The 21,895-nt window shown below is 39.5% G+C and overlaps 2 protein-coding genes across 2 annotated transcripts in view; one reads left to right on the top strand and one right to left on the bottom strand.

The window, feature by feature from the left end:
* The window catches only part of LOC131682005 (chromosome transmission fidelity protein 18 homolog), a 78,242-nt gene that overhangs the window by 10,140 nt on the left and 46,207 nt on the right, over window positions 1-21,895 (top strand). The window lies entirely within an intron of this gene.
* The window catches only part of LOC131682006 (cilia- and flagella-associated protein 206), a 30,791-nt gene that overhangs the window by 7,965 nt on the left and 931 nt on the right, over window positions 1-21,895 (bottom strand). The window contains exons 3-4 of the mRNA XM_058963135.1: window positions 21,492-21,853; window positions 21,170-21,427 (exon numbers count right to left, since the gene is read on the bottom strand). Coding sequence (XP_058819118.1) covers window positions 21,170-21,427; window positions 21,492-21,853 — 620 coding nt within the window. The remainder of the gene's footprint in view (window positions 1-21,169; window positions 21,428-21,491; window positions 21,854-21,895) is intronic.

The raw sequence follows: 21,895 nt of genomic DNA on the forward strand, positions 1-21,895 counted from the left end.
GGAAAGATACACGTAGGGTTGTAAGTTCAATAATTTTATTTTCAACCAACAATTATGATACATTTTTGGTGGGTAAAAAGGGCCCATATTGTCATTTTTGACCATTTTCATATAGAAAGGTTGTGCCATCACTAAAAACCGTTGGTCCAGGTATAATCGGTCGTATCTGGGTTTAACCTAAGCTAACTACAGAATACGTCATAAAACCGCAACCGCTAAATTGCTTGCGTGGTAAGCACCTGTTGCCTGTATTTAACTCGGAATCGGTACACATCTTAGCATTTAAATACAGTCATGCTTGCTTTTCGCTTTGTTTGCGTGTACGCCGTTGGTTTGGTATTTGCAACGGTCTTCGTGTTGTGAGCAGGGTTGTTCATCGATAATTCATCGTCATCCTCGATAACGTTAACCACCCGTCAACGTCATCGGAAACTCCGTTAACGATAATTTATCGTCATCGTCGATAATTCATCGGCGGTTATCGCGATACATTTTGCGTTACTTTCCCGTTTATTGGAGTTTAAGTTGAAGCGGTTAACTTTCAATTATTTAGAAATAAATACCTATTGAATGACCCATTGTTGGCAGTTGAAAATTAATAATTTTTGGACATTTTCAATGCCCAGGGGAGCCGACGATGCGTCAACTTTTCGGGAAAAGGTTTCATAATGAGGGAAAGTTATTGGCAGTTGGGAGATGCATCGTAGTAGCCATGCGCGATGGAAAAATTTGAAACCCTTTCGAGAGTGAGAAACAAAAACAAATTGTGAGTGCATTAAGTGTTCTACATGTAACAAGCAAGTGTTGGTCAGCGGTGACGACAGAGAAATGAATGACATCATGATACAGTTAACGTGGATACAAATATTTCCCCGACACGAAAACGGATCTCCATGCGCAATGGCAAGTCGCGCATACGGGATCGATCTTAGTATTAATTGTTTATTATTTTTATTGTTTACTTCATGTCTGCGACCTGCCTTCAACTACATCCCTGGTGCAGACAGTTTTAAAACAGTGCATTGTTCTGCCTTACCCGTCTAGACATCCTAAACAATACGGCATCGATCGTCCGGTGCCCTTGATACAGAACGAACCAGTGATGAGAAGCGGCGATGTCATCAATAATCTGTCGGACTCTCCGAGAGATTAGCAAGATAAGGAGAATTCTGCTGATTACACTAACACATGCTGCCGCTTCGATCCCGAACGGACTGATAAAGATCGGTCTTGCGATGCTGTGAGTTAGTGTCCAGCTAAATCGCGCCGAAGTAACACCGTGCGGCCCGCTCGTGGGCATTAAATTATCATTAGGATTAAGACATGTAGTTTACAATAAATGTTCGATTGTGTTATTTTAAGAATAAATATTCTTTTTCGGATAAGCTAAATTATAATTGTTGATGTGCAATAAACTATGGTGCGTATTAAAGTTTTGTGATTTACAATCGGAGAAGTCTTGGCGTGTGCTGGCGTAACTGTGAAGCCGGTTGGATTCCACTGTTTCGGGGAAACATATTTATTCGATGTTGGGATGCTGAGTTTGGTCCACGCTATCGCTATCGAAGACACTGGTAAGCCGAAGACTCAGGAACCCATCATTCTGGTCCTTCGAACCGGATCCAATTCGGTCGGACCTTGGAAAGACGCCGTCGATGCTAGGGGCATTGGACGCGTGGATACTTTGTCCTATTCATCTCGTACCGCTATTGTATCCGGGTATATGGAGCCATCGACACGCCGAACAATTAAATAGCGCCCATTATTACGGACATTGTACCTTCGGACAATTGGACTTCAATTACACCGCGCGCTTGGCGTCATTTTGCGGCTTGGCGTCCTTTTACGGCTTGGCATCTATTGGATGGAGATAGTGCATGATCAATTTTGGAGGAACAACACATCATAGTGCTGCTGCAATTTGACGTCGGTGAACATTAAAATTTGGAAAGTAGTGACGGACGGTAGCTGCTAGTGAAAACTCCTTCGTTGCGGTGGATTTCGGATATTCGATTGGATTTTCTACGCCGATTGGACCCTGAACAGGAGAATCAACCTGTTCTTCCAGGTAAATATTACATGTTCAGGTGTATATCCGGTCGAAGCTTTCTTGTTACAAAACTAATGCCATCTTTCGATATCTGGACCACTGCAACCTAATCTCATCACGGGGGATGCTCCGGTCTGCAACAACGGAAGGAAGGCTGCATGTGGATTACAACTTTATTACTACATCTGGAGTTTGATGGGCGCGTGTCCCATATCGGTTCGTCGATATATGCTGAGAGTATTGTTGCTGGTTTCATCGGCATCCTGAAGACGTTTATGCATGCTAAGACCTGGGAGCCCCAACATATTTTTCTCCAGGTTAGTAAATGCACAGTATATGCCCACCGTTGTCTAGGCATCAGATAAATACACATTTGGTGATTGAATTTTCGTACTTTCGACTGTACCATACTGATCCCTGAGCATAACTGCAGCACGGTTGTGCATTCACAATTATTGGTTGTCATCTTTCATCGGAATATTTTGGAACTTCGAATCTTCTATTGTTTTTCGTGGTGAGTGACCACAGTATATGTCCAGCCGTCGCTGGCATTCTCTTTGATACTACATACTCGCTTCCTCTCCTCTGTCCTCGCACATTGGCTGGTTATACATCGTGCACCAAGTGTTACATCTGCATGGAGTTAGTGTGACGTCATTGCATTGCTTGTAGTTTGGCATTTTAACGCTCTGGGGCGCATCTATAGTTCCTGTAAGGTCAGTGCTGCAGATAGTATATGCCTAGCGAAGCTAGGGCCGTTCACAGGGTATTGCACTGAAATCATCTCTCATTTACCGGTTTCCTGAGTGAAATAAGGACCATGCCTCCTGCCGCATCCAGCACGAAGAAGTCTCCATCGTTGAAGTTGCTCGTTACCAAGCTGAAGGATGTCCAATCTTCCTTTGACGATATTTATCGTTTCGTCGAAGACTTCAAGGAAAATACAACTACTACCCAGATTGAAGTGCGACTGGAAAAACTCGACGAACTGTGGGAAAAATTCAGCGACACCCTTATAGAGTTGAAATCTCACGACGACTATGCAGCAAAGGGTGATGACTACGAGGATGAAAGGTTGGACTTCAGCGATCGATACTACAGGGCAAAATCGTTTCTTGTGGATATGGCCAAAGAAAGACAAGAGGCACCAGCCATGGAACAATCGATACGGGTCGGTGATACGTCGGTGCATAGCACAATGGACCATGTGCGGCTGCCTCAAATAAAGCTGCAGACGTTCAACGGCGACATTGACGAATGGCTAGGATTCCGGGATCTCTTCACCTCACTTATACACTGGAAGGCGGATTTACCAGAGGTGGAGAAATTTCACTACCTAAAAGGATGCCTTCAGGGTGAACCTAAAAGCTTGATCGAACCGCTACAAATCACTCGAGCTAATTACCAGGTGGCTTGGGAAATGCTGTTAAAACGCTATAATAACAGTAAACAATTGAAGAAGCGTCAGGTCCAATCGCTCTTCAAACTACCAGCACTAACAAGGGAATCCGTTGCTGATCTCCACTCCCTATTGGAAGGCTTCCAAAGGGTAGTTCAAACACTGGATCAAATTGTGCAGCCGCATGATTATAAGGATCTTCTATTGGTAAATTTACTTTCTGCACGTCTCGACCCGATCACGCGAAGAGGCTGGGAGGAGCACTCATCGAATAAGGATCAAGATTCGCTAAATGATTTGACGGATTTTCTTCATCGGAGGATTCAAATTTTGGAGGCGTTACCTTCAAGGGCCGTGGACACTAGGGGTGTCCAGCAATCACAACCTCCGTTGAAGCCGAAACCCTTTGCAGTTAAAAATAGTTTCAACACGGTTCAAGCAAACTGCGTAGCGTGCAAGAGTAGCCATCCACTATATCAGTGCGGTAAATTCCAAGAAATGCCGGTTTCAGAGAGAGATGTGTTGTTGCGCAACAACTCACTCTGTCGCAACTGTTTCCGCCATGGGCATCATGCGAAGGATTGCCAATCAAAATATTCCTGTCGCCATTGTAAAGGACGTCACCATACATTGGTTTGCTTCCGTGCTGGGAGGAATGAAAAGCCCAAGGATACAGCTGGTAGTCAAGGTTCCAATACTTCCGTTTCACAAGACAATTCAAGTAGTTCTATCGCTACACCCTCCTCCTCCTCGCAAGTGGCTAACATGGCAGCCACTGAAGTTTCGTTAGTTGGATCAGTACATCGACACTCGTCGCAGGTTTTGTTGGCTACAGCGGTGGTCATCATCGAGGATGATGGTGGCACTCAGTACCCAGCACGGGCTCTACTCGACTCAGGTTCAGAGAGCAATTTCATTTCGGAGCGATTGAGTCAACGTCTAAAGGTGGATCGAGATAAGGTGGACATCTCGATATTAGGGATTGGTCAACGGACTAGCAAGGTAAAGCAGCGTATACAGGCCACAGTGTTGTCACGAGTTACTGATTTCTCTCGGGCGATGAGTTTTTTGGTGCTTCCGAAGGTGACGGTAAATTTACCAACGGTTAACATCGACACAATCGGTTGGCCGATTCCACGAGATGTTGAGTTAGCAGATCCTGCTTTCGGTGTTTCTCAGAGTATTGACATCGTACTAGGAATCGAGTCATTCTTCGAGTTTTTCCAAACCGGACGCAAGATTCCTTTGGGAGAACGATTACCCTCATTAAATGAATCCGTATTTGGATGGGTTGTGTGTGGCGGTTCATCTGTGCCCGATAAGACATTGAATATTAGCTGCAATGTTTCTACTACGGAAGGCTTGGAAGAGCTGATGGCTCGATTTTGGACCTGCGAAGATATGGGATCAACCAGGAACAATTCACCGGAAGAAGCACGCTGTGAAGAGCTGTTTGTGCGTTCGATTCAGCGTGGGGAAAGCGGCCGCTACACTGTATCATTGCCAAAGGATGAGGACAAACTAAAACAATTGGGCGATTCTAGGGGGATCGCATTCCGACGTCTCCAAGGCACGGAGCGGAGATTGGAAAGGGATGCTGCATTACGGGAGCAGTACAAGGCATTCATGACCGAATATGTGCGTCTGGGTCATATGCAGCGAGTCGATACTACCATTCCCAACACGGATAAACGGTGTTATTTACCACATCATCCGGTGGTTAAAGAGGCGAGTACCACCACCAAGGTTAGGGTAGTATTCGACGCCTCCTGCAAAACGGCCTCAGGAGTGTCGCTGAACGATACATTGCTGGTAGGGCCAGTAATACAAGAGGACTTGAGGTCGATTATTCTCCGTTGCCGAACAAGGCAGATAATGCTGGTTGCTGATGTCGAGAAAATGTTTCGTCAAATTAATGTGAACCCCGACGAACGACATCTTCAATCGATTCTATGGCGCTCATCACCAAGGGATGAAGTAGTTACCTATGAGCTGAACACCGTTACTTACGGAACCAAGCGGAAGACACATACATGGATGATGTACTCACGGGTTCCGATGATGCAGCGGAGGCACTTACGATGAGGATACAATTGGACAAGTTGATGGCTAGTGGGGGATTCCAGCTCAGGAAGTGGGCATCCAATTGTGTCGAGGTTTTACGTGGTATTCCTGAAGAAAATCTGGCGATCCGTGGCTCAGAAATCGAATTAGATCCAGACCCATCGATCAAGACACTAGGATTAGTGTGGCAGCCTAGAACAGACGTCTTCAAATTTCAATTCAGCATACCTTCCATTGACGATAGTCTGCTTATTACCAGGAGGCAACTTTTGTCGATCATTGCGACTCTGATCCTCTGGGTCTGGTTGGTGCAACCATTACAATGGCCAAGCTTTTCATGCAGCAATCTTGGATGCTGCGTGACGAACACGATCAGAGATTTGGCTGGGACCAGCCGTTACCTTCGATGGTGGGTGAGACGTGGCGGAAGTACCATCAGCAGCTTCATCTACTTAATCAAATACACGTGTATCGCTGTGTAATCATCCCCAGGGCAGTCGTGATGGAATTCCATTGCTTCTCAGACGCGTCACTGAAGGCCTACGGTGCGTGCCTATATGTTCGAAGCATCGATACAGCAGGAAGGGTGAAGGTTCAATTGCTCACATCGAAGTCAAAGGTGGCTCCGGTTAAATGTATGACGATCCCGAGGTTGGAGCTTTGCGGAGCGGTCTTAGCCGCTCAACTATTCCAAAAGGTGCAACAGGCAACTCGTTCGATCGTACGTGCATATTTTTGGACAGATTCAACGTGTGTGCTTCGATGGTTGCAAGCTTGTTCGGCCACATGGACTATATTCGTCGCAAATAGAGTGGCAACAATCCAAACTATAACAGAGGGGCATGAATGGAGGCATGTTCCAGGAATTGACAATCCAGCCGATCTTATCTCGAGGGGTATCTCTCCAGAAGAAATAATTCATAATAATTTCTGGTGGAATGGCCCAAGCTGGTTAACGCACGACCATGAGGAATGGCCAAATAGTTTCGATAATTCATCGAGTGAGGGGGTTGAGGAAGAGAGGAGACGCACAGTTGTTGCTAATACGGCCTCGGTGGTGGCGGAATTCAATGAATGGTATTTATCCAAATTCGCTACATACTCCAATTTAATTCGCCGTACAGCAATATGGCTCCGATTGATTTCGTTACTTCGTACCCCGAAGAAGGATCGACGATCCGGTTGGATTACTACAGAGGAGCTGAAAACAGCCGAATATATACTTATACAACGGGTGCAACGGGAAGCCTTTCCTGATGAACGAAAAGCACTGCTAAAAGGGGATATGGTTCCAAGGAAATCTCCTCTGCGATGGTTCAATTCATTTGTGTCAGAAACGGAAGAGCTTATAAGAGTTGGCGGGCGGTTGATTCATTCAAATGAAGCAGAAGATGCTAAACATCCCATTGTGCTCCCAGCTCGACATCGCTTGACACGCATGATTCTTAAGCACTACCACGAACGTTTGCTCCACGCGGGGCCGCAATTGTTGCTGAGTGTGGTCAGACTTCGCTACTGGCCGTTAGGAGGACGCAATGTAGCCAGGGAAACTGTTCATCGTTGTCAAAAATGCTTCCGATCAAAGCCCACTCCGTTGCAGCAATTTATGGGAGATTTGCCAGCAGCGCGAGTAACTATTTCTCGTCCTTTCTCAAGGTCGGGAGTGGACTATTTCGGACCTATCTACGTGCGCCCTGTACCACGACGCGCAGCAGTAAAAGCGTACGCGGCAATTTTCGTGTGCCTTTGCACGAAGGCGATTCATCTAGAGCTTGTCGGGGATTTATCTACGGATCGATTCTTGCAGGCTTTGCGTCGATTCGTTGCCCGTCGAGGAAGGCCAACCGATATTTATTCCGACAACGGTACTAACTTCGTTGGAGCTCGGAACAAACTGGAAGAAGTACTACGTTTGTTGCGGGATAAACAGCATCAGGAGAAGGTATCCAAGAAGTGTGCAGAAGAGGACATTCGCTGGCATTTTAGTCCTCCGAGTGCACCTCATTTCGGAGGCTTGTGGGAGGCGGCTGTGAGATCGGCCAAACATCACCTCTTGCGCGTGATTGGGGACAGCGTCGTGTCGCCCGAAGATATGAACACGCTTCTTGTGCAAGTGGAAGGCTGTTTAAATTCTCGACCACTTACACCTACATCAGACGACCCGAATGATCTTGAACCGTTAACTCCTGCGCATTTCTTGGTTGGATCGTCATTGCAGTCACTTCCAGAACAACAGTTGCAAGCAGTTCCCATAAACTGTTTAAACTATTGGCAACGTATGCAAAGGATGCTCCAGGATTTTTGGAGAAGATGGCAGAGGGAGTACTTGTGTCAGTTGCAGGGTCGAACGAAGCGCTGGCGACCACCAATAGAAATCGAAATCGGTAGGCTAGTCGTCATTTTCGAAGAAAACCTACCTCCAACTCGCTGGAAAATGGGTAGAATACAGGAGTTACATCCAGGACCAGACGGTATCGTTAGAGTGGTCACTCTTAAGACCGCTTCTGGAACATTGAAGCGTCCGGTGGAGAAGCTGTGTTTGCTGCCTACAACAGAATTCAACGAACAACCTAGTAGCCGCCAGCAGCAGTAGCCTTGCCTATCCCATCCTAGTCGAGAGGAGTTTCTTTTCTTTATTTCAGAAATAGCGAATATTTCAGGGTGGGTGAGGATGTCTGCGACCTGCCTTCAACTACATCCCTGGTGCAGACAGTTTTAAAACAGTGCATTGTTCTGCCTTACCCGTCTAGACATCCTAAACAATACCGCATCGATCGTCCGGTGCCCTTGATACAGAACGAACCAGTGATGAGAAGCGGTGATGTCATCAATAATCTGTCGGACTCTCCGAGAGATTAGCAAGATAAGGAGAATTCTGCTGATTACACTACCACATGCTGCCGCTTCGATCCCGAACGGACTGATAAAGATCGGTCTTGCGATGCTGTGAGTTAGTGTCCAGCTAAATCGCGCCGAAGTAACACCGTGCGGCCCGCTCGTGGGCATTAAATTATCATTAGGATTAAGACATGTAGTTTACAATAAATGTTCGATTGTGTTATTTTAAGAATAAATATTCTTTTTCGGATAAGCTAAATTATAATTGTTGATGTGCAATAAACTATGGTGCGTATTAAAGTTTTGTGATTTACAATCGGAGAAGTCTTGGCGTGTGCTGGCGTAACTGTGAAGCCGGTTGGATTCCACTGTTTCGGGGAAACATATTTATTCGATGTTGGGATGCTGAGTTTGGTCCACGCTATCGCTATCGAAGACACTGGTAAGCCGAAGACTCAGGAACCCATCACTTCATGTAAATATATAAAAGACCCACGGCTCCGTGAAGCTAACGCCTTGAGCTGTGCCAAATAAACGAATTAAAAAAGCAAGTGTTGGTTCCCGAAACTGTTCCAGTGTCATACTGGATCGCAGCTGCGCTTTCCTTCCGTTTGACTGTTAGTGGCGGAGATGAAGAACGGGAAAATTGTGCACGCCAATGTCCAATGCATTTGAATGACAGTGAGCCAATATGAAGTGGAAAATTAACTTTTCATTTTCGAGAAGGTGCGGCATACAAGAAATTATCGTCTTTTACTATATTTATTTATTTCTTAGCAAAATATTTACAAATTGCGTAATTTAAGTATATCAATAACCATTTGGAAAATAGTAGATATCAAGAATAATGGAGCTGATGTTCTGAACATTTTTAATAGTAGCTATCGGGTGCGAAAAAAAATTATCTATTTGTTTTAATTTTCAATAGCAAAAAAGCTTAAGCTTCGGAGAAATTGATTTGTGATAGGGGAAAGTGAGGCAATATCGCCATGTGGGGCGAGTTGAGCATCCTAGTTTTCCAAGAATCTATAAACGAATACTCCGTCAATCTCCATTAGATGATTAACATTTCAATTGCGATATAAAACAAATCTTAAATCACAAAAAATACAAAAATTTGACGGGATGTCAAAGAACTGAAAATGTTATAAGATTCAAACTATATGAAATAAGCATTCGCATGACCTATGTGGGCGGTAATTGAAAAATGCATGCATCTTCGGAATATTTAACGTCTTCTATTTTAAACGTAAACATAATTTAACAAGACTTTCTAGTTTCCAGAAAAAATCAGCGAAAATAGCTCTACAGCATGGGGAAAAATGAGCACAGCCTAAATCTCATATGAGTTTATGCATTAAATTCCGAAAAGTTATCCCTATGTAAACATTTTATATCCGAAGCTACTACGAACGATAATAATATTTTCTCGAGAAACTTACTCAAAAAAATATTTTTAAAACAAAATGTAAATTTATATCTAATAGTTCCGAAAATGCTGCTAAAAACTATAAGATGAATTTCATTGGCAACTAATCGTCACTAAATCAATGAAAAATATGATTGTTATTAATTACAAGTGAAATACATTTTAAATTTTGTAATAAAATATAATCTTCTGCGACAAGACCATATTGCCCCATAAGATTGCTCATATTGCCCCACAAGGTTTTTACCAAGTCAAAAATCGATCATTACAAACGACGATTATTTTCAAATATTTTTAATTTTCTGCAGCACGTATAATAACTGCATGTGACGAATATGTTGTATTCTACCAATAGAGGGAAATTTGGGATTATTTGTATGTTTTGCTGCAGATATATTTGCCTTCAATCTTATGGTGCTCATGTTGCCTCACTTTCTCCTATGTTTAATTCTTAACCTATTCCTTGTGCGTTTTCCTTTCTTCAATTTCAAAGAGTGAATAAAGGCGCTATAACCTAGGCTCATTACCCTGTACAGGTTTTACATTTGTCCCATCCCAGGAAACAAAGGAGTGACAATAACCTCCTTAGCCAAAACCCTCCCAACGATTTATCAAATCCCCTTCAAACTAAAACGGTCGGTACGGTTATATACGCTTTTTCATTCTTTAAGATTCAAAATGATTTGTTGCTTAAATTCTTCATTCAATAAATAATTTGATAACCGTACAATTTTGAATCATCTGTTACATATTGTACGCTGCACAGTTGACCTGGCCGCTTCAATGATTTTGTTACTTACTATATGTATGTGCCAATTTAAAACACTTTCCAGAAAAGTTGAAAAAATCTATTTTGACACATCGTCGCTCTCCTGCCCTGTGCATTGAAAACGACCAAAACTAGAGTGCTGTAGACAGAAGTGGGCCACGTTTTTATTTTTGGTTGTAAAATAGTGAAAAATTAAAATTTTTTTGTTTTTTTTTTTGATCGCAAGAATATTCTAAGACGCAAATTCTCGTTAAAGCAGATTTGTGAAATTAAGTTTCCAAAAAAATTTATTTTCATTTGCAAAAAAAGTGCATTTTCCGCGTTTTCCGAAATTGTAGGGAGAAGTGGGCCACCTAAATTTTTATTTGAAGAAATGATCTGATTGATGTGAGTTCTTGTCCTGGGGGTTTTCAAAGGCGCTGAACACGAATCCGTTGTCCAATTCGTGAAATAAAAATTAGTTGATGCTAAAAGAGGGTTAAAAATTGAAAAAAACATTAACTTTAGTAATAATGTTAGTTTATTATCTGAAAAAAATGAGTAATGCAGAAAAATTAATAAAACTGTTGCGAAAAAGTGAAAAAAACATTTTAAGTGTTCAAGCACGGATCCTACTCGCAATAGACGCATGTGAAAGTGATGCTTTTTTTTTTATTTTTTTTTTAATTTTTATTAACGTGACATATGTGAACGGTTGGTCATACCGACGCACTTTAAGTGGAAGGGTCGGTCGCAGATATCGCACTCGATAGAGTTCTTTCTAGTCAGCTTTGCCGGCATTAATTTGTTGCAAATCATGCAAAAATCAACGTATTCGTCCGAAGAAAAAGACGCCTTTCTTTTCTTGCCTTTTTTTTAAGGCTGCTTGTGAGGTATTGGACTTTTTTGAGACCTTTATTAGTATCTGCGCTTTTCTACACAGTGCCGCTTCTTCTGCGATCTCTCGATTTTCAGGGGATGTAATTATGCTGCTTCTCAGCGGTTTGCGGCCACGGTTAGATTTCTGCTTTGGTGTGACGTAATTAAGCGGTCCAATAATGTCCAATAATAATGCCCATGTCTGTCCACAAAAAGTGGCCCACTTCTATCTACAAGCGCCGTTTTTTGCATATGGATCGAACAGAAACTCAATGTGAATAATAGGCAAAAATCACTTTGCATTTCGTAAATTATACGTTTCACTAACATATTGAATATTTACCTTAGTTTTTCTCGTTAAAATGCGATGGTGATTCGCATTAAAGCGTACGATCGCGAAAACTTTCTTGCCGAAATTCTCAGCACGTTTCTCTTGACAGTGCGAGAATAGGTTTATAACCTCTGAATGTTTATAAAAAATGAGCTAGTGTCAAAATACGATAACTGATGTTCGCGGTTTGACATAGATGTCACTAATCTTACAGTTATTCGGGTGGCCCACTCCAACCTGTGGCCCACGTCTGTCCACATCACTCTATTGATTTTTAACTGCCAACAACATGTCCTTCAATAGGCATTTATTTCTAAACAATTGAAAGTTAACCGCATCAACTTAAACTCCAATAAACGGGAAAGTATCGCGACAACCGATGAATTATCAACGATGACTGCATACGACGATACAATTATCGACGATGACATTAAATGCGACGATACATTATCGTTAACGAGTAACGCCGATAAATTATCGTGAAAAATGTATCGTATTAACAACCCTGGTTGTGAAGTTGCGAGTGACGAAACCTATTGCTTCTTACCTGACAGTCTGCGTAACAAGAAGACATACTATGGGAAACCCTGCACAAAACCAGCAACAAGCAAACAAGCACACAGCCCTTATCAACATCAACTAAATCACAAACAATCGTAGTTGCTATTCAGGCACAAACGAATGCCAGAACAACAGAGCCTACGTTATGCTCACCGACCGTTGCACTAGGATACCAAAGCCGTATTTAGGAAAACGAAACTATTTGTGCTCAAACTGCTAATTTTAGATATACATGGTGTTGTTGGTTCAAGGTTGAGGGGTCATAGACTATCATATTTGGAGAGGAAAATCGTTCTACACATGCCATCAAGTCTCAACCGTTACAGAGTTATTGAACTGTCTATGTTAACCACTTGTTTGCCTTAAAATACCTCTAACTCAAAAAGTATAGTTTGTATTTTAAATATTTTAGTTTCATTGGAAAGGTGAGAAAATTTTCTATTGAATGATGTTCTCATATCTTTCAGTTAATTAGTTTAAGTTCTTTTTAGTTGCAAAATATTTGAAAATTAGTGTTTTTGATGAAGTTTTTGTTTATTTTCTCAAAATGAATTATGATGATAGCAATATCTATCATCCAAAAGTTGTGTTTACAAACGATCCATAATTTGTTCTTCAACGTAATATAGCTATCTCTTCTCGTTTCTTTGTAATTTCATTATTAGACCTTTTCTGTAGTCGACTTGCAAGTACTTAAAAGACTCTAGTCTAAAAAAATATGCTTTATATCGTTATTACCAAGGTTCCATTGGGCAGTTGAGAAAATTTCCTAGTGATATATGTTCAAACATCTTTTAGTTGCTGCTTATCCTGCACGTGATCCTAACTTGAGTCGTAAAATACAATAATATTTTTCAATTCAATTAATTGTTTAAACTCATTTTTTCAAAGGTTCCACTGTAAATGGTAAAATTTTGCTGATTTTTTATAAATCTTTCCTTAAGTTCAGTAGTGGGCACTTCCAGCCGCTCAATAGCTCACATAAATCCTTTAAATATAATGTATATAATGCATAAATAGCCTTAGCTAATTTTAAGTTCAATTAAGGAAGTAGTTGTATTAACTAGATATAGATATTGTTAATTTTAGGTTTAAATTTTAGGCACATATAATTTTGATACTTCACCTCGATCTTATTATTTGCCGCCAAAAAACTATCATTCGATTACACAATTGTACTCGCTGTCATACCGCTATGACACACTGTCATGTATCGTTTTTCTAAAAAGGGCCAGTCACTACTGCCCAGCGTTGCCAACATATTCAACGTTTAAAGTTGGGATAATTTATGGAAAACGAAAAAAGCTATTTTGTGTATGGCAGTGTAATTTAGTTAAAAAATTATTATGCTTTTTCAAATTTTTGGAGAAATGTTTTTTCAATTTTTTGGAAAATATAAAAATATTGTTGAGTTGCTAAGCTTATAGTACTACTCTGTAGCTGTGAAATTATGTTGTAAACGATGCAGAAATAAATATATTTTTCGGTTTTTTTCATTACAAAAATAATCTACAATAAAAATTTGAACAGCAGAGGGTTCGAAGTACTAAATGACTGTTTACTAGCATAATATCTCAAAATTAGCGAGTTTCGAGGAGTTTAGTGATTATTCCAGGCCCGTGCGCAGAAAATTCTCAAGGGGGGGAGGTTGATTTTTTAACGTTTATTGTAAAAGAATCGTACAGAAACCCCCAAACTTTGAAGATTTTTTCAGAGGCCTAGACCTAGTTTTGTGAACCAGACAATTCTGCTCAACAAATTGGGTAAATGTTTGTTATCGAGAAGGAGTCATCAAAAGACCCAAAAACGAGAACTTAATTCAATAGAGGCCAAACCATCGAATATATTCACAAGGTATCTTTGGACGAATTGGTCGTATGAATATTCCCCACAACCTGATAAAAATTAAAATTAGGCATTGCTTACTACGATCAAATTAAAAAAAAACTTTTTATGCTGACGAGGTTCGACAAAGTTTTAGAAATGCGCGTAATAAAGAATTTTGTTGAACTAGTTGAACTTGTAGGATTTAATGTTATCAATTTGTAAAGTGTTTTCAATGGCAACACCCTCAAATTTAGTTTTTTAAATATAACTTTTTCCACTGTGACTTTTCATGCAAACCGTGCTCCAGACAAATGTGGAGGCATTAAAGCCACATAATCTTGTTGAAGACTGTAAGTAAAAATACCCAAGTAAAAAAACATTACAAATTGAGCTTATAACTTTCTTACCTTTATTATGCGTAGTCCGGACATTGAAAATAGTGCTGCTCGTCCATCTTGGTTTGCACCTTTCTCTCTTATACGCAGTTGAACTTGGTGTAAAAAAAATTAAAATTCTTCAATAACTCTAAAACGAATGAGTATTTTTACAAGAGGTGTGTGCCGCGCCGCCGATTTCAGGTGAAATTTTTATATGCAGTGTTCAACAATATTTTTACATACAGTCTTCAACAATAATTTAATTTTTACATGCAGTCTTCAACAATATTATGTGGTTTTAATACCTCAACATTTGTCTGGAACATCGTTTGCACGAAAAGTCACAGCGTAAAAAGCTATATTATAAAGCTAAATTTAAGTGGTTTGCCTTAGAAAACGCTTTATAAATCGATAACACTAAGTCCTACAAGCTCAAGTTGTTCAATAAACTTCTTCATTATGAGCATTCCTAAAACTTTGTCGAAGATACCAACTTTCTAACTCGTCAGTATAAAAAGTTAATTTTTCTAGTTCAGTATAGTAAGCCACGACTCCATTTAATTTTTATCAGATTGTGGGGAATGTTCATACGAACATTTCCTCCAAAGATACCCTATGAATATATTCAATGGTTTGGCCTCTAGTGACGTTTTTGGCATTACGACCACTGTGCGCTGCCTGCTGGCTCGTGGTGGATTCGGATTGGTTTGTAGTAGTTGTTAAGCCAACCGACCAAACCTAAACCTCTTTTATCTCGCAATCCTCATCCATCCGGGGTAACCGTTAGGTACTGCTTTAGTAGGGGTTGTATTCTTGCTTATTTGCTTGCTTGTTTTGTGTTAATCGTCATGTTTTTATCCATAGCTACTTTTCCTTACTTGCTGTCCAACCTTCGCGATATATCTGACCTGCTAAGGTCTTCTGCAAATATCGTCACCTGTTGACACATGAACCGATCTGGAGGTGTCGACCATAAGAATTTACATCTGTTTACAACCACCTTCGCCGAGCTTCTTATCCTTGTTGGTGCTAGTCGTTCCTATTTATCTGCTAGCTGGTGCTGAGAACTTCTCGGCGGTGGTATTACACCCTATACCGATGCCTATTTTCGCGATCTATTTTGCTGCCACTCCAACGGAATAATCATCGGCGGTAAAATTTCTCTAGACAACGATATCCCGATTTTCTCCAACTTCGTGTTTTTTCTCCTTAGTTGCCGATTGCTAGTCCGCTGACCGACATCTGCTGTCTACACACTATTGCTGCTAATATCGAAGATTGTCGAAACGTGAACCGATCCTTCAGAGAAGCCACCCTCGAAAAGTTTCGTCATTGGTTTCTTCATTGACTTGTTTCTAGAGTGACCGAACTCAAATGACAGTTTATGTGTCAAAACGGTTTGCAGTATATTTTTTTCCTGAACAGAAAGTTAAAATTTTTTAAAAGTACCCCCAAAACCCCCTTGCCTGACCTGACCAAAAATCTTTAAATGCTCATAAAAACCTATTTTGACATACTACTGATATCGCCATTTTTCATCATTTTCCTTTTTTCTCTCTACGAAAAACAATATGCAGTCTCAACCCACTCAAGTTTTTTTTTGACAAGTAACGTTGTAAATGTTAAATTAAAATGAATCCCTCATTTTAGAATATGTGATAAATGGGTGCTGTTTTATTGTTGAAAAAACCTCTGATATCAGTATAAATTAATGATATTTCAATAAAAGTAAATAAAACAGGTTAATTTTTATTTTATATGGAATTCAATAAGTGTGCAAAGTAGCCCCCAGCTAGTCCACATAAAATATTTTTAAACGCTATATGAGCAACTTTTCTATGTGTGAACTAATTCTGCTCATATTTGGCATAGATGATACATACACGATGACGATAAATCTGTGCTGATATGATACAAATCCATCGATTATTGAAGGAGTTATAATTTGTCAAAGTTGAAAAATTGGTAAAAAAGCGCAAAAATACCCCGCACGACGCACAGAGGAGTAACTAGAACAAATTCTTGGCCAAATTTTTTTTTTCGATTTTTTATTTAGTTATATTTTTTCTAGATACCTAAAAGCATACTGCATATTGTGGCAAAATAAAGAGTATGCCAAAAATTGCTAAAAAATTTTTGCATGGATTCAAAATGGTAATATTTCAAGGGGCTTTTAATAATTTTTTTTATATATCCAGCAAAATCGCTTTCTAATGATGATGATTATATTAAATAAGACAATAATATAACAAACGTAATTGAACACAACTATTAGTGTAACCTCAGCTTAACGATAAAAAAGTTACACTATACGGCAAGATCCGGCAAAGTTGCTGAATCAACATTACAAAACAAGATTCCGGCTATCCGAAAAACATTCTATCTTTTCCGATCTTTTCCGATCCACAAATTCCAAGCGATTTGAAAGTATTGGTATTTCCACTATGTTTGGCATAATGTATATCTACACTGTTGGCCAATAAAATAGGTGTGTGATAGATTATTTTGTTTTTCTCTCAATTACGCATACCAAGTTGCAGCAGTCTCAATCACACCTACCGCACACAGAAGTCTTGGGATCTGGGTTGTTGGCGCTGATTATATTTGCTATCTTTGTCAAGATAGCAGCTTAACAAGACTACCGCAGGCTTTTTTGTGTGGTCAATATAATAGGTGTGTCAAATATATGAACGTGTTATTATTTTACATAATTACATTATACGTTTTATTTGGTGAAGTTTGAATTCTGCGTGTTAATAAATGTATTTAAATGTTGAATAAGTCAAAGATTTGTTATAGAATGGGTCAAGCATCTCGCTGTACTCAAGTGGAACGAGTTTTGCTAAGAAATTTTGTTCAAGAAGATAAGACGTATAAATAAATCGCGAATACACTGTGGCGTTCCGAAAACTTCGTTACAAATGCCTTAAAACCTTTAAAAAAGGAAACAAGCAAAAAACCCAAGAAAACATCTACAGCAGCTGACCATCGTATTGCAATTTTTGGCGAAATCTGATCCATTCGCGTCATCCAAGACCAATTGGTCGGTGTTAAGTCAGACCGGACTAAGTGACAAAATATTGATTTCGAGAAAAACGAGTTTAGAGTTTGAATCGCAGCATCCTTTACATTATGATTGGAAATTAATTTTTGCCGTAATTCTTGTTTATTGTTACATATTTCAAATCTGGCAAGAGTCGAATGTAGCTGACGAAATTCTGTATCCATTGCTATAATTATCTCATTTTTTGATGTTTCGCGACTTAGTCCGGTATGACTTAACACCGACCAATTCAGCACAAATTGAAAAAGTAGTAGGTCCGAGAATAGTTCGCTGTAGGCCGTAAAATTTCAATCTTCCAGAAAGAATTGCTATGAAGGTTCCACTATTTCGAAGCCAAAGCCTTTGAAGAAAAATGAAATTTGCTTTTCAACAGCGTTAATGGACCTAGTTCAGAAGGAATAAAAAAATGGCTACATAGGGTGATGTGCCTATTATGGCAGTAGAGCCTATTGTGACCCTATTTCGTACCCCTTGGTTTCGAACCAAGCATATGAGATAATGACACTATCGATTTGGCTAAAACAGGTGTGAAAAAATAAGCTATAGTTATATTCTTTATTTGTTGTGCACATATGTATTTAGAACTATCCTCTAAATCCAACTTTTAATTAAAACAAAATCACCTTATTGAAATATCTACTAATCCGCCTCACTCCCGTAGTGAACCGAAACTGGATGCAACGGCGCTTAGCAAAATAAACACTTACGAGCCAGCATTTACCGCCTCATATGTCGTTATTCCTGCACAAATATACTAAACATTGCATTGATACATACCTTTATTTTAGCTGGAAAACCTTTTTACGATAATTTCACTTTAAAATCACTCGTCAAACACTAGAATAGGCCTAGTGTTATAATAGGATAAAACTAAATACGGGGGTTCCTATTATTGGCATGTTTTGCTGATACACTACCACAATCAAAACCAACTTTTTGCATCCATCATACAGAAAAGAATCACCAGTGCGGCCAAACCAAAACATGAACTTGTAAATATGATGTAATGCAATTTCAGGTATAAGTAATCAATTATTTCAAGTTATTCAACTAATTGTTGATTGCAGATATTTTATTTTCATCTGCACATACAATTCGGATCGAAAGAAAGCAATGTGTGATGTGAAACTTGTCATTCCAGTTGCTAACCTTCGAATGGTTTTTTTCTGCGTGCGCAATTCTGGGCGCTCTTCTACTAACAGCTGATGAATTTCATTGATGTGCGTGATGTTTACGTTTGTTTTGATCGGCTGAAAAAAGCAGAATGATTCGTTTTACAAATCACACGTTGGCGTCCATGATCTGGACATCTAGTTAGAATCGACGCAAATGGAATATGAGGCATTGCGTTTCAACTAGATTGTTTTTCGATGAGGTGAAAATTGGCACACCCATGAGGCGATAATTGAATCATTGGGGTGGGAATAGATGCATAGAATGGAACATTTATTTTCATTTATGCTGAAAATTGAGGCAATTCTGCTAAATAAGCATTATATAGATGTTTAAGAAACAGTACACTGATACTTTATTCTGAGAAAGGTTATAGATAATATGGCTTCTTTTAAAGTTGTTCAAAAAATAGTGCGACCCTCTCCCTAATGGTGCCAAAATAGGCTCATCACCCTATCCTTCGGAGGGACGAATCAAAGGTAAACCTGTTTTCCTCTAATGCACAACGAAACGTTAAACGTCCAAAGTGCAAACAGTTTGATCTGCGACACACGCAAAATATGGTAAAGCACGGAGGCGAGAACAATGAGGTTTGGGGCTTGCTTTTCGTGGAATGGCGCAGGTCCTATTCTTCGCAACACCACTATAATGGCATGATTCGAATGCAAGGCTAAAGGATGGACATCCTAAAGGATGTCATGCAGTCCTCTGCCAAAGATAACGTGTCTTTACATGTCAGTTTCAGCAAGATATTGACCAAACAGACACATCGAAGTATGTACAGAAATGATTTCGGGATAATAAATTCATTATAATTTCGGACCATGCCAATCTCCTGTCATCAATCCCGTAGAAAATTTGAGTAATTTTTTTTACAAGAAGTTATTTGATCGAAATTTCACAAATAAGGATCGTTTGTGGGAAGCAGCTTAAAAGGAATGCTACTCTATACCAACGGAAACTTATTAGCGTTTGAATGACTCAATGCCAACACAAAGGGATAAAATTTGGTTGAATTAAGGAGTTTACACAGGTTACTAGTTGTTAAAAATGTTGAAGTCTTAAAATCATTGGATATGAAATTTTTTAATGCAATGGATTACAATACACCTATTTCATTGACCAGGTACTTTTTTGAATTTCATGGAGAAGAAAGAGTTACGATAAAGCATTACATTTAATTTACAAATAAAAGTGTTCTTTTTCATATTTACGACTGCGCCTAACTATAAAATATTTGAATATAAAAATATTTTTAGAGAAAACTCAAAATTTCATGTATTTTTATCTCACACCTATTTTATTGACCAGCAGTGTATGAATATGTGCAGAGGTATCCCTTATCTTCTCCCTTTTCCACTGACCAACTGTTCATGTATCGGGAAAAACCAATGTATTCACAAAGATCACCTCGAAAATACTAGTATTTGGAAGGATCTAGAAAATTGAGATGCCAAACTGTCCCAAAAACTAGCTATTTTCTATATTTGGTTCATATTACAGCAAAAGCCGCAAAAAATAGTTTTGGCCAGGATTCGACCCCAGTTACTCCTCTGTGCGACGGTATCAACTGTTTTCATATGTAAAATGAAGCTACGCGTTCTACAAAGTTGTAAAATAATCGAATTGAACCAACTTTGCTCCATAAACTTATCTCTAATGGTCAATGTGTTATGAGTTTTTGAATATATAGGGTAGGGTGGCTCTTCCAAAATCGGTTTTCTTATATTTTCATTTTGTGTGTTAATTTCTCGTAAATTCTTTGCTTTGGAGATTTTTAGAACTTTAATTATCGCATATTTTTTCAGAAACAACTAAGTTTTTGTCTCTTTTGTTTGAACCGTTCCAACGGTTTTGGTGCATACAGTTTTGTCTTCCTAAATACTGCTCTAGGACAGTAGTGCGTTGTAATGCGTCTACTATCTCCAAGTCAACAGCCAGTTCCACCAACGACAAAGTAAATAACAAAAAACCACATTGCTGCCATCTGGGAGAATGAGTAAACCCAAATGCAAGTACCGCATCTACTACAGTGGTGGCGAGAAGGCAAAGCATGGCTTGGATTTTTAGGGCATGGTAAATAGTAGGTTTGGGTTTTTAGGGCATGGTAAGTAGTAGTGACGGGTCATTGATTGATGAGTAACCATAGCTGCGTCACAGGACAAAGGGCCTTTTTCAAAAATACCTACGAACCAACAAACGACTAATCTCGTTTTGTGCAATCGATGCCAGAGCAGTGGGCGTACTAACAGACTTACGATCAGGAAGTCTAAAACACATTTCATCATGATTCGAAATACTCAGATTCAAACAGGTGAAATATCTTCTATTTCTGTTCAAAAGAGATAATTTCAAACCCTGGTGCATGAATATGCTCAAACTCAGATTTTAATAAAAATTGATAACTGATTTTAATCAAAGCAATATACCTTCATTGATGACGTGTAGGGTATGATTTCGCAGCTTTCCTCGGTATCGACGATAAGTCGCTTTTCGTTCGTTTTGTTCAGTCTATCCTGGTCAGTTTGAACCTGGCATTCGCCCAGCAAACGATAGGCTAAATCGTCAAAACTGAGACACCTTTCCGTTAAATTGATGAGAGTATTGTTTATCTGATTGATTTCCGACAGCAGATAGATTTGGTTTTGGTACTGCAACCAAATGTGTGTCAATTCGGAGAATTTTGGCTGCAAAATTATAATAAAACGCTTCCAGTATTGAGCAATAGAATCATTCATATTTCAGGCTTACAAACACTCGATCAGTCGGGATTGCGGTACGATATTGCACGGCTTCATGTAGCTTGATCAATTTTTGTTTATACTCCTGATTGCAGGTGTCGATGTTGAATTTGATTAAAGCCAACTCGTCAATCATCTTTCGAGTATAGACCTCATGCTGACGATACATTATTAGGAGATCTTTTAACATATCCAAATCATCAGCGGATATGTTCTCCGGTAATAGGGTAACGATAGCTCGATTTCGAAGATCATATGCGATTGAAGAGTTGAGTGCACTGGTTAGTAGATTAACCTTGTCCATAATTTCGCACAGTGTGATTTGTAGAATTGATTTTGTGGATTCGTGAGACTGCTCCAAAATTCGTGGAACTGTAAAATTCACATCCCTATTTATACTAGAATGTCTCTAAA

Source organism: Topomyia yanbarensis, chromosome 2, assembly GCF_030247195.1.
Source record: "Topomyia yanbarensis strain Yona2022 chromosome 2, ASM3024719v1, whole genome shotgun sequence".
NCBI classification, from domain to species: domain Eukaryota; kingdom Metazoa; phylum Arthropoda; class Insecta; order Diptera; family Culicidae; genus Topomyia; species Topomyia yanbarensis.